At 51.2% G+C, this 12,997-nt stretch overlaps 4 protein-coding genes across 4 annotated transcripts; 1 reads left to right on the top strand and 3 right to left on the bottom strand.

Moving 5' to 3' along the window:
- Positions 1 to 947: 947 nt before the first annotated feature.
- HDA1 (Histone deacetylase hda1) lies at positions 948 to 4,343 on the bottom strand (the record flags this gene model as incomplete). Its single annotated transcript, XM_049249938.1, has 16 exons — positions 948 to 1,139; positions 1,210 to 1,316; positions 1,372 to 1,451; positions 1,519 to 1,610; positions 1,706 to 1,798; positions 1,881 to 1,944; positions 2,003 to 2,050; positions 2,117 to 2,242; positions 2,290 to 2,325; positions 2,394 to 2,569; positions 2,631 to 2,758; positions 2,815 to 2,927; positions 2,992 to 3,130; positions 3,189 to 3,202; positions 3,276 to 3,564; positions 3,659 to 4,343. The coding sequence occupies 16 exons, from the start codon at positions 4,341 to 4,343 to the stop codon at positions 948 to 950; spliced, it is 2,382 nt and encodes a 793-aa protein (XP_049111098.1).
- Positions 4,344 to 5,318: 975 nt separating this feature from the next.
- On the bottom strand, positions 5,319 to 6,704 carry LOZ57_000842 (uncharacterized protein; the record flags this gene model as incomplete). The annotated part of the gene is made up of 7 exons (XM_049249939.1): positions 5,319 to 5,353; positions 5,416 to 5,586; positions 5,652 to 6,336; positions 6,418 to 6,481; positions 6,533 to 6,546; positions 6,602 to 6,637; positions 6,693 to 6,704. The coding sequence occupies 7 exons, from the start codon at positions 6,702 to 6,704 to the stop codon at positions 5,319 to 5,321; spliced, it is 1,017 nt and encodes a 338-aa protein (XP_049111099.1).
- Positions 6,705 to 8,430: 1,726 nt separating this feature from the next.
- PHO88 (phosphate transporter (Pho88)) lies at positions 8,431 to 9,024 on the bottom strand (the record flags this gene model as incomplete). The annotated part of the gene is made up of 2 exons (XM_049249940.1): positions 8,431 to 8,822; positions 8,892 to 9,024. 2 exons carry the CDS (start codon positions 9,022 to 9,024, stop codon positions 8,431 to 8,433), a joined length of 525 nt encoding a protein of 174 aa, XP_049111100.1.
- A 1,053-nt stretch (positions 9,025 to 10,077) lies between these two features.
- HTZ1 (histone H2A.Z) lies at positions 10,078 to 10,759 on the top strand (the record flags this gene model as incomplete). The annotated part of the gene is made up of 3 exons (XM_049249941.1): positions 10,078 to 10,176; positions 10,369 to 10,438; positions 10,518 to 10,759. 3 exons carry the CDS (start codon positions 10,078 to 10,080, stop codon positions 10,757 to 10,759), a joined length of 411 nt encoding a protein of 136 aa, XP_049111101.1.
- Between the last annotated feature and the right edge of the window lie 2,238 nt (positions 10,760 to 12,997).

The raw sequence follows: 12,997 nt of genomic DNA on the forward strand, positions 1-12,997 counted from the left end.
TGGGAGAAGCTGTGGGGAGCGGCGCTATGCCCAGCGCCATAGCATATTTTTCTTTCTCGAGAGTTGGCGAACGAGCGAGGCGAGGACACGGTGTGGGCGAGATTGCGACGCTGATCTGCGACGCGGCTGACTCAGGGTTAATAAGTAGTTAACTGACGGTAGGCGCGCTGTTGGTATTCTTCGGTGGGCCGGCAGAGTTTTCGCAGCGCAGCGTCATCTGCCCGGCTCACGCGCGCGCGCGCAACCGCCCGCTAGCCAGCCCATCTTCTGCCAGGAATCGCGCAGAGTTCGGCGACGACTCCTTCGCCGGCCGATGTGGAATCTCGATTATTCGACGGCGTGCGGCGGAACCGATGGCGTCGTGGCGACCCGCCATCCTGCTCTCCTTACTACTCCCCACTGACTAGGTACGCTGTCCCACGTTTCTCCTGAAATCTGCCTCCCCCTCCCTCCCTTACCGGCGCGTTTCAGCCCGCCCGCCCATCGCAATTCGCCGCCGGCCATTCAACGCGCGCAGAACCTGACCGACACTGACTGACCAGCCCAGCCCAGCCCGTGTCACGGCGTCGCGTGTAACCGTGTGCCCGCCGCATACAACGGCGATGCCGTGGAGGGGAGGGCCGCCCGTTTGTGCGACTCCGTAGAACAATAGCAAATCTCCCGTAGAGAGCGGTGTTCCACAAGCTAAATCCCCGAGCGAGGGGCAGGGATGATGAAAACGCGTTCTATATCGTAGTGTTATTAGCTAGCTATTCCCGGCGCGAACTGACAGGCAACGAACACCGTCGCAGAACCTCAAATCAAATCAAAAAAGAAACGAAAAAAAAGATTTCGTGTTTGCAGATCCCCTCCTCCCCCGTCCCGCAGCAGGCAAGCCAACTAGCGAACCAACCAGCTAGTAGCGAAACTCGCCTGGCCCCTCCGAAACAAGCAAATAATCCGCTGGCCTACTCCTCCGCCGTCTCCTCGTCAATCATGCCCTCCAGCCACCGCGTCACGTCGCCCATGTGCTCCAGCAGCATCTCGTTGAGCGTGCGCCGCGCCGACCGCAGGATGCGCCCGTACCGCTTCGACGGCCGCTTGCTGCTGTCCGCCATCTTGAACACGCTGTGGTGCTGCGACACGTACACCCGCGAGTTCTGCCCACCACCAATGCGTTAGCTGTCATGCATGTCATGGAGATAATAACAAACATGGAGGACAACACACCTCCTTATACCACTTCGACAGCCACGGGTTCGTGTGGCTCGACACCGCCCGCACCGCGTTCTCCGCCACGAAGCACACCACCCCGTCGATGCGCGGGTACACGCGATCTGCCAGCCATCAATTATTAGCCTGCCGACACCAAGACTGCCACCGTGCACATACCCTTGTTCGCCAGCAGGTTGGCCAGCCCCATGAACGCATCGCCCACGCCCATGAAGAAGATGTTGGTCGCTTCGTTCGGCCTACACCAGACACCCCCCGCCCGTCAGCACCCCGTGCAACAAAACAGGCTTTTGCTTTTTTCCTTACTCGATATAATTCTCCCAGAGGTAGACCGCCAGCTCCTCGCTCAGCTGCCCACGATTCCGGTCCTCGCCCTCGTATTTGTCCGTCGTCGCGACCTATCCCCGACCTCACAAATCAGCTGCATCCATCCCGACCAAACCGTATTTGCCGCGTGACCCCTCGTCGTAGGTAGGGGGAGGTGGGCACTTACGTCGCTGCGGGTGATGTGTTTCGGCACGTTCACATCGATCACCGCCATGCCTTTCTTCACCGCCCACTCGATATAGTCCTTCACCACATCAGCCTTCCGTCCCGCGCGCGGTTAGCTATTCTTCTGACTGGGGGGGGGGGGTTGAAAACAAGAAACAAAATGTGTCTCCTCGTACCAGCCAGCAATTATGAGCTTCCAGCTCGTTGGTGATCGGGTCCGGGATCCCCATGAGCTCCGGCCTGCGAGCACCGTTAATGATAGCCATAGCGATAGGCAATAAGAGCCTGGGAGACTTACGGGTCATGAAAGATAACGAGAAGGGGGACAGACGCGTCATAGTTAGGGCTGCATAAGACACCATATCAGCACCCGCACTTCCTAGGGCTTTCCCCAAAGGGGCCGTTTTCTGACCTTGCAAGAACCTGGTTCTCAAAGGACTTGGAAATCGAAGCTCGATAGATGTAAAGGTTCGTGAGCTTATGCTCATCGTACAGCTGCTTCGCTTGGTACTGCCGGATGATATCTGCCCGGGCACCGCTTTAATCGATTGCATTATGTAAACCGAACTGTCCTTTCGGACTTACCATGAACCCGATTTCCCCAGAACATCTCCTTCGGCCCTACCAGGCGATTTAGCGCACTCAGCCCCCCCCCAAAAGAAAAAGGATTTCGCAGATGGAGTGGGTACCTACCTTTTGGATACATGCACTGCCAGTACTTGGCCTGGAGCATGGCCACGCTGCGAACCGTGGAGACCCCGGCGTTTGACGCCGCAACGCCGATCAGCCTGTCCGGCGGCTCGCCCATCAACGTCCGAGTTACCGCCAGTGCCGATTTCGAGATCGACCGGAAGTTGTAGCCTCCCTATATCGGGATCAGCAAGGTAAGCGCTCCAAAAAAGTTAAAAAAGACACTTCAAACTGACTTCCAAACAGACTGCGACTTTGCCATCTGCGAGGCTCATCAACATCGACGTCATGTGGGCGTAGCACGGAGGAGTCACAAAGCAACCGCCGAGTTCGTCGCCGGCAGCAGCATCGAAGCCAGCGGAAACTAAAACGGATTGTCAGTATTATGTAGTGCCGTGACGGAGACTGGGGCATTCTCACCGATGACAAGATCGGGATTGAACTCGTAGCCAATCGGCATAATGACCTCTTGGAAGGCATAGAGATAGTCGCCGTCTCCCATGCCTTGTCCTGGCCAGGGAATATTGATGTTCCTGGTCAACGTGAGCCCAAAAATACCCCCAAAAAATATTAAATACCAAAACACAGGCCGCCTACTTTCCCAACCCATCGCCCTCGCCACAATGGTCCCAATTGCCTTGTTCGCCTCCTGGATAGAAAGTCCCATCCTTGTAAACGTGAAGTGAGATGTACAGTACATTTGGGTCGTCATAGAAGGCATTCTGGACGCCGTTCCCTAGAATATGTATGTCAGCTTTTTCTAGTATGAGGGTGCAAAGCGTCATCTTAAGTACCGTGGTGTACATCCCTACAGGGCGAGTTAGCACATGTAGACAACCAGTACCTGTCAAACAAGCCAAAACCGCAAAACACTCTCTTACCAGTCTAAAATCATGATCTTTCGGCATCTATCACCAAAGGTCTTCTGGCACACCCGAGCAGCGACACAGACATTGTTGAATAAACAAAACCCCATGGCCTGGCAGCTTTCCGCATGGTGCCCGGGGGGCCGAATGACGGCAACGGCGTTCTTAACCCGCCCCGAAACGACGGCCTTGCACGTCTCAATGGCACCGCCGCACGCCAGGATCGCCGACGTAAACGTGAGAGTATTAAAATAGATCGAATCTCTCGTGCTCTCCAGCGCAATCAGCTCGTCCTCGGACATATCTATACATATACCATCAATTTTCTTTTGTTTTTAACAATCCGATTTTTTCTCTTGCAACCACGTCGCGAAAAAAAAGACCCGATTCTTTCATACCTTTCGTGCTGAGAACAAACTCATAGTGGCCCGGTCCATGGATCAGCGAGATCTCCTTGTGCGTGGCATCCCGCGCGGGAATCCGAAGCAGCGGCTGGGGCACCAGCGGCCGCGTGGCGTCCGGGTCATCCACCAGCCCCGCCTTGCAGAGCTCTTTGTAGATGTAGTAGATCCGCCGCGGATCCTCCGGGTGCACGTCGAGCGTCGGCTTGACCTCGCAGTGATAGCGCATGCGAATGTCATAGCACACGCCGGAAGGCAGGGAGGTCCGCGGCAGCAGACGAGGCACTTCGTCCGCCGCCTCTGCCGCCGCCGCCGTCTCCGACGAATCAGATTCCTCGTCGTCGTCGTCGAAGGCGTATTCTTCGTCTTGTTTGGCTCCAGGCTCGCTCTTCGGTGGTGCTTGGTTCTTGACCGTTGCTGGCACAGCTGCGGTGGTGGTGGTGGTGGTGGTGGTGGTAGTTGTGGCGGCCTGGTGGTCTTCGATTTCCTTGACGAGATCGACGGGCGCCACGACCGTCCTCTGGAACGATGCCAGGAGCGATTCTGCGCGCTTGGATTTGGCAGTTCCGTTCACATTTGATTCTGAAGCCGGGGTATTGGTCAACGACCTTGACGGCCGGCGAGCTGGTGCCTGGGTCGAAGCTTCAGCCCCCGTCATGACAGTGTCCTCATCCGCGTCCATAATGGGAGAACGCGGGCAATGTTTCTCAATCGCCCACAAAACAATCAGTCAGTCATACTTGGAGCTCTGACAAGGGGTATATCGCGAGAATAAAAACACCAGGGGTAAATCAGCTCTCTCAACCCCTTCTCAGCTGTAACAAGGAACACGCGAGCTTTCCTGGTATAGACTTCGGAAAGCAGATGATCCCCAAGCAGACAGATATAGTCTAGAGAAACGCTCAAAAGTGGTCAAAGAACCAGATTCTCTTATAGCAGAACAACAATGATTAAGAAAAACACAGAAAATGAAGCACAATGCACCCAGGTACCATTCACCACCAGAAGATTCAAAACGAACAGGGAAGTCACAGAACCGGAAGATAACACAAATTGTGCACAGCAGTGTTTCAAAGTAATAAAATCAAATATTATTTTAGGGAGTTCCGGCACAGAGAGCCCATCTATTCAGAAAAGGGAGAAAGCAGGCCAAACTCACCAGAATGAACTATCCAGAGAGATGAGACGGGATACTGAAGCCAGGTTTGCACGTGATGATAAGAATGATGATTGACAAGGTTTGATATCTTCACGTGAGAAGAAGTGAAGGAGTCACGTGTAAGTCAAACCCCTAGCGTGCTACTCTAGATTAGTCATCACCACTAAGGTTACATAAGCAAAACCGAATGCGATGGGGCTGCTTTAAAAAGCAAGCCTTGTCATTGGTCGTCGACGGGACAAGGTATCAAAAACGCAGATTTAGATAATAGGACTTTGGTTATTGGAGGTCATCATTATTAGAATAGTATTTTTATTGGTTTGCCTATTGCATAGCGACATTGCTTTTCTCCATCATTCTACATGAAAACGGAAGAAACCAGAGCCCGTAATCAACCTTTGAGGCTCTTTCCTAAAACAGAAGTACAGAGGACAAAAAGTATTCTTCCAGTAACAGTCGTTACAACAAACTCTTTTCCTCAAAGCCGGGCTTAGATAGCTATTTGCTCTGGGCATCAACACCCGCAATGTAAGCTAGAAAGAAAGCCTGGTAAGCATGACGTTTCATCAGTCGTGTGGTTTGCAGCAGTACTTACCAATCAAGTCGATCACACGGCGAGAGTAACCCCATTCGTTGTCATACCAAGCAACAAGCTTGATGAAGCGGTCGTTGAGGGCAATACCTGCGGTGGCATCGAAGATGCAGGAGTGGGGGTCTCCGTTCAAGTCGGAGGAGACGAGAGCATCTTCGGAGTAGCTCATGATGCCTGAAAATGATACCCGTTAGTCCAATGGCATACAAATCACAATTTTTTAACACTTGACTACTGACCCTTGAGCTGGTTGGCGGAAGCGTTCTTCATAGCCTGCTTGATCTCGTCATAGCTGACGGGCTTCTCGGTGCGGCAGGTAAGGTCAACGACGGAGACATTGGAGGTAGGAACACGCATGGACATGCCAGTGAGTTTTCCATTCAGGGATGGGATGACCTTGCCGACAGCCTTGGCGGCACCGGTGCTGCTGGGGATGATGTTCTGAGCAGCGGTACGTCCACCACGCCAGTCCTTAGCGGAGGGGCCGTCAACGGTCTTCTGGGTGGCAGTGTAGGAGTGAACGGTGGTCATGAGACCCTCGGCGAGACCGAAGTTGTCGTTGATGACCTTGGCGAGAGGAGCAAGGCAGTTGGTGGTGCAGGAGGCATTGGAGAGGACTTGGATGTCGGATTTGTATGTCTCGTTGTTGACGCCCATGACGAACATGGGGGCATCAGCAGATGGGGCGGAGATGATGACCTTCTTTGCGCCACCCTTCAAGTGAGCGCTGGCCTTCTCGGTGGTGGTGAAAACACCGGTCGACTCAATGACATATTCGGCACCGGTCTCGGACCAGGGGATGCTGGCGGGGTCCCGCTCTTGGTAGAAGCGGACGTGTTTTCCATCAACATCTAAGCCCTTGTCGGTGAAGTTAACTTCACCCTTGAATCGGCCGTGGGTGGAGTCATATTTGAGCATATAAGCCTGCACGATCATATTAGACCAATCCAAAATTCTAAGGCAGGAGTTGAATATGCCAGCGGGGGGAGAGAAGGACAGTCATACAGCATAGTGAGTCTCAATGAAGGGGTCGTTAACAGCAACGATTTCGACGTCTGGGTGCTCAACGCTAATTATATGTTAGAATCTCAGTATGGCGATCTGTGAGAAAGCCACTCACGCGTTGCGGAAGACCTAGAAGTACCAAGTCAGCCAAATACGAGGAGTGAGAGGAATGCCAAACACATACAATTCTGCCAATGCGACCGAAGCCGTTGATTCCGACCTATAATTGATATCAGAAGAAGCTCACGGATGCTATTTCAGCCACTGATAGATACCTTGATAACCATGGTTGCGAATTGGCTGGGAGAACTGTTGAGGGGTAAAAACATCAGCCCCGCGGCTCAAAATGGGATAACGCCGGTATTGTTCTCCAACAAAGGAGAGTAGGATGCGGCAGCACTTACTGTGATGTGAAAGATACGTAGACGGCAAAGGGTATTGGCTATGGAGGGAGATGAAGGGCAAATTGAAGAGAATTCAAAATCAGTGGAAAGGTGGGCTGCGAGGGTTTGGGGGAGGGGGAGCAAATAAATAAGCCGAACCTTTTGTGTCTCTTGGCGGGTATTCCAGGCAAAACACAGCCAGCGCCGGCCGTGGTAATATCGCCGCCCTGGACTCTATTTCGCACGAGACTATTTGTACTCTAGGGGTGCTCCGGCCCCTGCAGCAAGACGCAGCTAGAAGACCTAGAACCTTCTCGTGCGGGCGTATCCAGCTCCTCTGGTGGGCAGCAGACACAGCCCACGCTACGCACGACAATGCCGGTGTCTCTCCGCCTCGTTGTGTCTCCCGTACATACCCGCGCAGTCTAGCCTACGCGCGGAGTACCCTGGCCTGCCCGTCTGCGCGTCGGAGGGAGGGGGCGGACTATATTAGCCTCCATGTCCCGATGCGCCCGACTTGTCCCGCTTTTCCCGTCGGGTGATGTCAAGGTTCACGATATCGTCGAGTTTTTCTCCGCTGCCAGCCAGTTGCGTGCCGGCTGGCCCCAGCATGTAAACATGCTCGCCAGTGCTAATATCAAGGCTGTGATGCACTTCGAAGACCTCTTCTTGTGGCCTCAGGGTTAGACATGGGAGGATTGTGTCCTGGAGGATTTCGGGCTCACGCCCCAATGCTCGACTTCTTCTTACATATAAAATCTACATATAGGCAAATATTGTCTCTACGCATGCTCAGCTCCATATGAACACACCCAAAACCGCACGCTCGCCCGCAACAATCTGCGCGTCGATGCCGTCCGCCGCCCCACCAAACAACAAAGAAAAATTCGGCGGCACGAATGATGACATCGCACTGCCCCTCGCTGCTTGGCGCGCGGTTTCCCCGGCCCGCATCAACGATCACCCGGCACAGGCATTCTTTGTGGGCGGACAAGGAGCTGATCTCTTGAAAGTCGAGAAAGCTGAGTGCATTTGGTACTTCAGAGATGCACGATCATCCGTGCGTATAGCAATTGGGATGTGTTATCTGGGCAAGATTTCTAAGCAAGCCCGAGTGTGCGTCATATACAGACTTTCAGCAGCCGCGGGTTGAGAACCTTGACCGCTGGACAAGGCCGCTGGACGAAGGGAATTCAAGTCGTTATTATTATGCGTCTGGTTTGGAAGCAACAAACCGTGGCTCATTATTGTCTGGGCCCAATTGCATACCCGCCCCCCGGCCACTAACCTTGTTGGAGAGTTAACTAATGGGCCAACAATCCATGCCGCATTGACCAAGCACATAATGTCTAGTGAAGCAAGTGCTGATAAATTTTATCCGATATTCCAATTTATTGATCACCGAACACCATGGAGAAACAGGGTCTATGGATACAGGCATTGCAGGAGTCTTTAGGAGAGCAAAGTCATGAACTATCAGGTACAAAAGATATTGTCTGTCATCAAAGGACTGTGGCGCCAAGTTCCACACCCACTGTCAGTCCAGTGATTAGAGCACAGGTAAAATTGAGAAAAAGGGCATCCGGGATTTCCCCAAAAAAGAATATAAAGACCCAACTCTAAGGGTAATCTATTCATCTTTAGCACCGCCTCTCCAGGACTTCTCGGCGCTCTCAACAGTGGCCTTGTCGCTCTTCACCTCGCTCTGGCCCATACCCATGAAGCCACCGGCCGCTTTCCATGGCCGTTCCAAATCACCCTTGGCGGGCTGTCCGAACACGTGGATCTTCACAAGGCTGGCCTCCAAAGCGCTCTTGAGCGGAATGATCGACTGGATAACGAGGGGGTTGGTGTACTTGAAGTAAAGATGCATAACGCACATCATCGCCACGCCCATGAGCTGCGATTTGAACTGCGAGCGCAGTTGTTGTTTGTCGTAGTCTTGGATTGTCGTCACAACGGGGCGGGGCTCTTCAGAAGAACCCATTGGGGCCGGCTCGACATATTTCAGCGTCTTGAGCTCTGTATCGAGATTGAAGTCTTTAGCAAAAAAATGAAAAACTCAAAAAGTTTCAAAACCATCCAACTCACCCTTCTTTTGATTGATCTGGTTGTACACGTAGAAGTAAAGGGCGGCGATTATGACGTTCGAAGCAATGTACATCGTTCGTACACCAAGAAGGACTTCAGGTTGCTCGAAGGGGATTTTCTTCGAAACCTGCATCATCACAAGGATGATAACTAGGTTGGATCTGCAGATAACATTTCAGTCACGACTGATCGAAGAATAACACAGGCAAGTTCAGGGGGCGGCCACGACAATGAGCTGGGGAAAAAAACTGACATTTGAGGATTCATCGTGAGTGTGTGGTGCCAAAAAGATAGGATGCTAGAGATGGAGGGGTTCAAAAGCCCAGTGTAGGAGAGAAAACGTTGGCAGCTGCGATGAGGCTGTCGATATCGCTCATGGCTTGGAAAAATTTAATAACAGAGTGTTCCAACCAAGGGCTGAAGCTCAAGTTGTCCACGTGACTGAATGCCGATTAGGTTCGGTGGCCGACAGCTCCAAACCTTATTATTAAGGAATTGGAACCTCTAGAATCACGTGGAAGAGCTGACTCTGACTCAGCTTGCTTGGCACAATGACGTAAGCAGCCAGATGCTCATGAATGTTTCCCTCAACCTACTTGAAGAAAACGAGAAACAAATATATCCCATCGCCCCGCAACAGATTGCACCTGGCTGGGCACTATGACAGCGTCTGTTCTCTAGGAGCAACCGTTGAAATGATCGTGACCTCCAAACCACAAGAACATGACTTGTCAAGTCTTCCACTCCATACTGTTCTCAGCGGCATGGGAGACCCAGCGATTCTTGTCTCCTGGGCGCTGATCCAGGGACAGTCCGAAAGAGAACCACAAATATGATATCTGAAAACTAACATGCTTGCTTACTGGCCCAATGCCTTTTGCTTCATTAGAGCCCCCATGCGTCCGCAGCGCTGAAATCTGGGTTCAATCCGTCCCGCCCAGCAGCCGCCCAAGCGACTTGAGGTTGTGAATGCCGGCCGAATTCGGCCTAGCGCGGATCCCCCATCAACCACTCTTTTAAGCGATCCGCAAGACTCAAACCCAGGATTCCTCCATCCATCAACAAAACGCGTTGTCGCCACTTTCTTTCACCTCCACGTCGTGCTGCCGCGATTTTGATTCCTTATCTTCATCAAACTACGCGACATCCGCATCTTTAGAACCGTCTAATACACTTATTTTGCAAAATGCCTGGTGGAAAAGGCAAGTCCGTCGGCGGCAAGGGTGCTCCAAAAGATGGCGCTGGCAAAGCCCAAAGGTCACACAGTGCGAAAGCTGGCTTACAGGTGAGTTTTGACCTGTTTTACTCGACGTTTACTGCTGTCTGATGCCGCTGCCCATGCGACTCGTAAAATAATACCGAGCTTGCTCAGCACCTCCCCTGGCCTGGGAACATGTGGGGTTCTGCCTAACCGTTACGCGACATTTTCATCGGCCTTTAACTGCGCGACACCTTGCTAACCCATAATTCCTTGCAGTTTCCCTGCGGCCGTATAAAGCGCTTTTTAAAGAACAATACCCAGAATAAGATGCGGGTCGGCGCAAAAGGCACGTGTACTTCGGCATCCTTCTTACTTGTGATGGTGTAGTGGGTGTGAAAGCTAACATTACGCGTTTTCTTGTCTAGCTGCTGTTTATGTCACTGCCGTGCTTGAGTATCTGACAGCCGAAGTCCTCGAGCTCGCTGGTAACGCTGCGAAGGATCTCAAAGTCAAGCGTATCACACCCCGCCATCTGCAGCTAGCCATCCGCGGCGACGAAGAACTGGACACGTTGATCCGAGCAACTATTGCTTTCGGTGGCGTCCTTCCTCGCATCAACCGTGCCCTTCTTCTCAAGGTCGAACAAAAGAAGAAGAAATCCGAATAAGCATCACGCTGTTGCTACTGGGCCGATGACGTGAAATGAAGTGCTAAGTACGTCGACGATGTCAACGTGTCCACTGGCACCATTTGCGGAAGTCCGTCTCTGAGTCGATTTTCTACCTCGTTACCAATTCAACGTGATGATCATGGCCCTTTGTCGGTTTTTCTTTTTGGTTGACTCGTTCTTGATGATACTCGTCGACAACTTGATGCCTTATATATCTCGAACATCTTTCTACCCTTAGCTGCTATTTTAGTCTTTTTGTCCTTTTTCTTTTCTTCAGGCGCTTTTACGGGTGGGGGTCATGTGAAAATTGTGACATGGAATCCGCATTCGGAAAGACAGTCATATGGCCGGTTGCATGTTTTTCAGTTCAAATCTATTTTCCTTTTACTTTTATTCTACCTTGAGTCACACCTTGCTGCTCTTTATGTCTTTTTGCTGCTTCGTCCAATCTCCCTGTATAAGTACCTAAAGTATTTTTACCCTATAACCAAGCTGGGGAAAAAAAAATCCGATTTGCTGTTATCCTTCACGGCGATGGTAGTTCCCTTTTGATTTATGCCGGCCATGATAATTGAATAGTTACCTGTTCTTGACTTTACATTTACGACTCGTTTTACCACATGCAATCGTAGTACCCCGTACTCCATATTGTGAGGGTAAATGGGGCTAAGTAACCTTGCTGTCGAAATCTAACAAGATAATCTCCGACATCATCACCCTTGCTACCTTTTCTGTCTGGTGGGGACCATGAATGCTTCCCGGTAATCCTAAAATCTACAATTTCGTAAACCCTATTCCCGGGTTCCGTGACTCAGAATGAAACACAATGAATGCGGCTCTCAAGGGTCGACGGTGGTGCTCAACGACATACGGAGTACAGTGAACCGTTTCTGGCTTGCATCACGCCATTTAACTATGTAACTACCTCTTCTGAGGTACATTCGCTTAGAGAACCTACCATCTATGGATATCGAACAAGATGAGCTCTGTAAGTTAAGTCTATACAGCATTCTAACCGCTGCTCCATGCATGCAAGGTATCTGGTGTTTCGCAGAACTAATTGATAGCTAGAATACTTAGTTGGGAAAACACTCTCTTCCCGTAGATAACGTACACACATATCTTTGAAGGATAGACATTATTTGGCTAAATTTTTACGAGAGTGCCATTTGACATACATGATGGTCAACAGAACTATCAGAAAATTTCAACTACTTGTCTACCAGCATCGATTTCACCATCACTATTTACACAAATATCACGAACAGAGTTCCCCCATATCCCCCATGGACAAAAAAAATAAAAAAAAAAGATAAAGTAATGAGAAATAGTAGAATAGAGAATAATAGAATTGTAATAAGGGGGTGAGAAAATAATGTATAAGACTTTAAGAAAAGTGAGAAGAGGGTATTAAAAAGAGAAGTAATGTATAAAAAGGGGGTACTGGGGCAAAAATCCTTCAGAATTCATAGACTAGAATGAGTGCCTTGCACTCGCAGAAGCAGCTGGTATTCAGAGTCTTATATATGAGATTTAACGTGCGCACGTTTTCATCATGGGATTTTTTGTGGTTTTTTTTTCTGGGCAGGATGGGATGTAATAGAATGTGAGGAGAAGGGAATATGTGCAGGTGTAGGGGGGTGTAGTAGAGGGTATAGTAGTAAGCTGTAGTAGTAGGGGTAGCAGTAGTAGGTGTTGTGTTGTTGTCGAGCAGGCAGCCAGGCCCAGATACTTGTGCGTATCCTGGGATGCTGGATTGAGGATGACAGGGAAAAGGCCCGGGAGGAGGGAGAGGAAGGGGGGTATTTATGTCTTCTCGGAGGGCCCCCAGATCACGGCGCTAAGGCTAAGCGAACGTCGTCCGCGGCCGCTGACTGGCTGGGAGAGCAGGTTTCGAGGTTACGCAGAGCGGAAGGCGGTGGGCGTGTTGCGGTGGCTGGATTGGGCAGGAGCATGGCGTGCTGGGAGCTTCCGCGCCAATGGGAGGCCGCCGTTGGAGGCGGGGGGCCGTTTGGATCAAACGGCCATACGGTATGGCGGCGTATTTGGGATACGCATGACGTGGGCCTGGAAATGGGATATCACGGGAAGGGGCAGCGGGTGGCTGGGAATGGATAGGAAGGACTTCACATAAAAAATTTGGCTATCAGCATACACTGGGGTACATCTGTCTCGGAAACCGTCATCTCAGAAATATGAGTGACCACACACAGAAAATCCACACAGTCTCTTTTT

Source organism: Ophidiomyces ophidiicola (assembly GCF_022830035.1).
Source record: "Ophidiomyces ophidiicola strain CBS 122913 chromosome Unknown scaffold_2, whole genome shotgun sequence".
NCBI lineage: Eukaryota > Fungi > Ascomycota > Eurotiomycetes > Onygenales > Onygenaceae > Ophidiomyces > Ophidiomyces ophidiicola.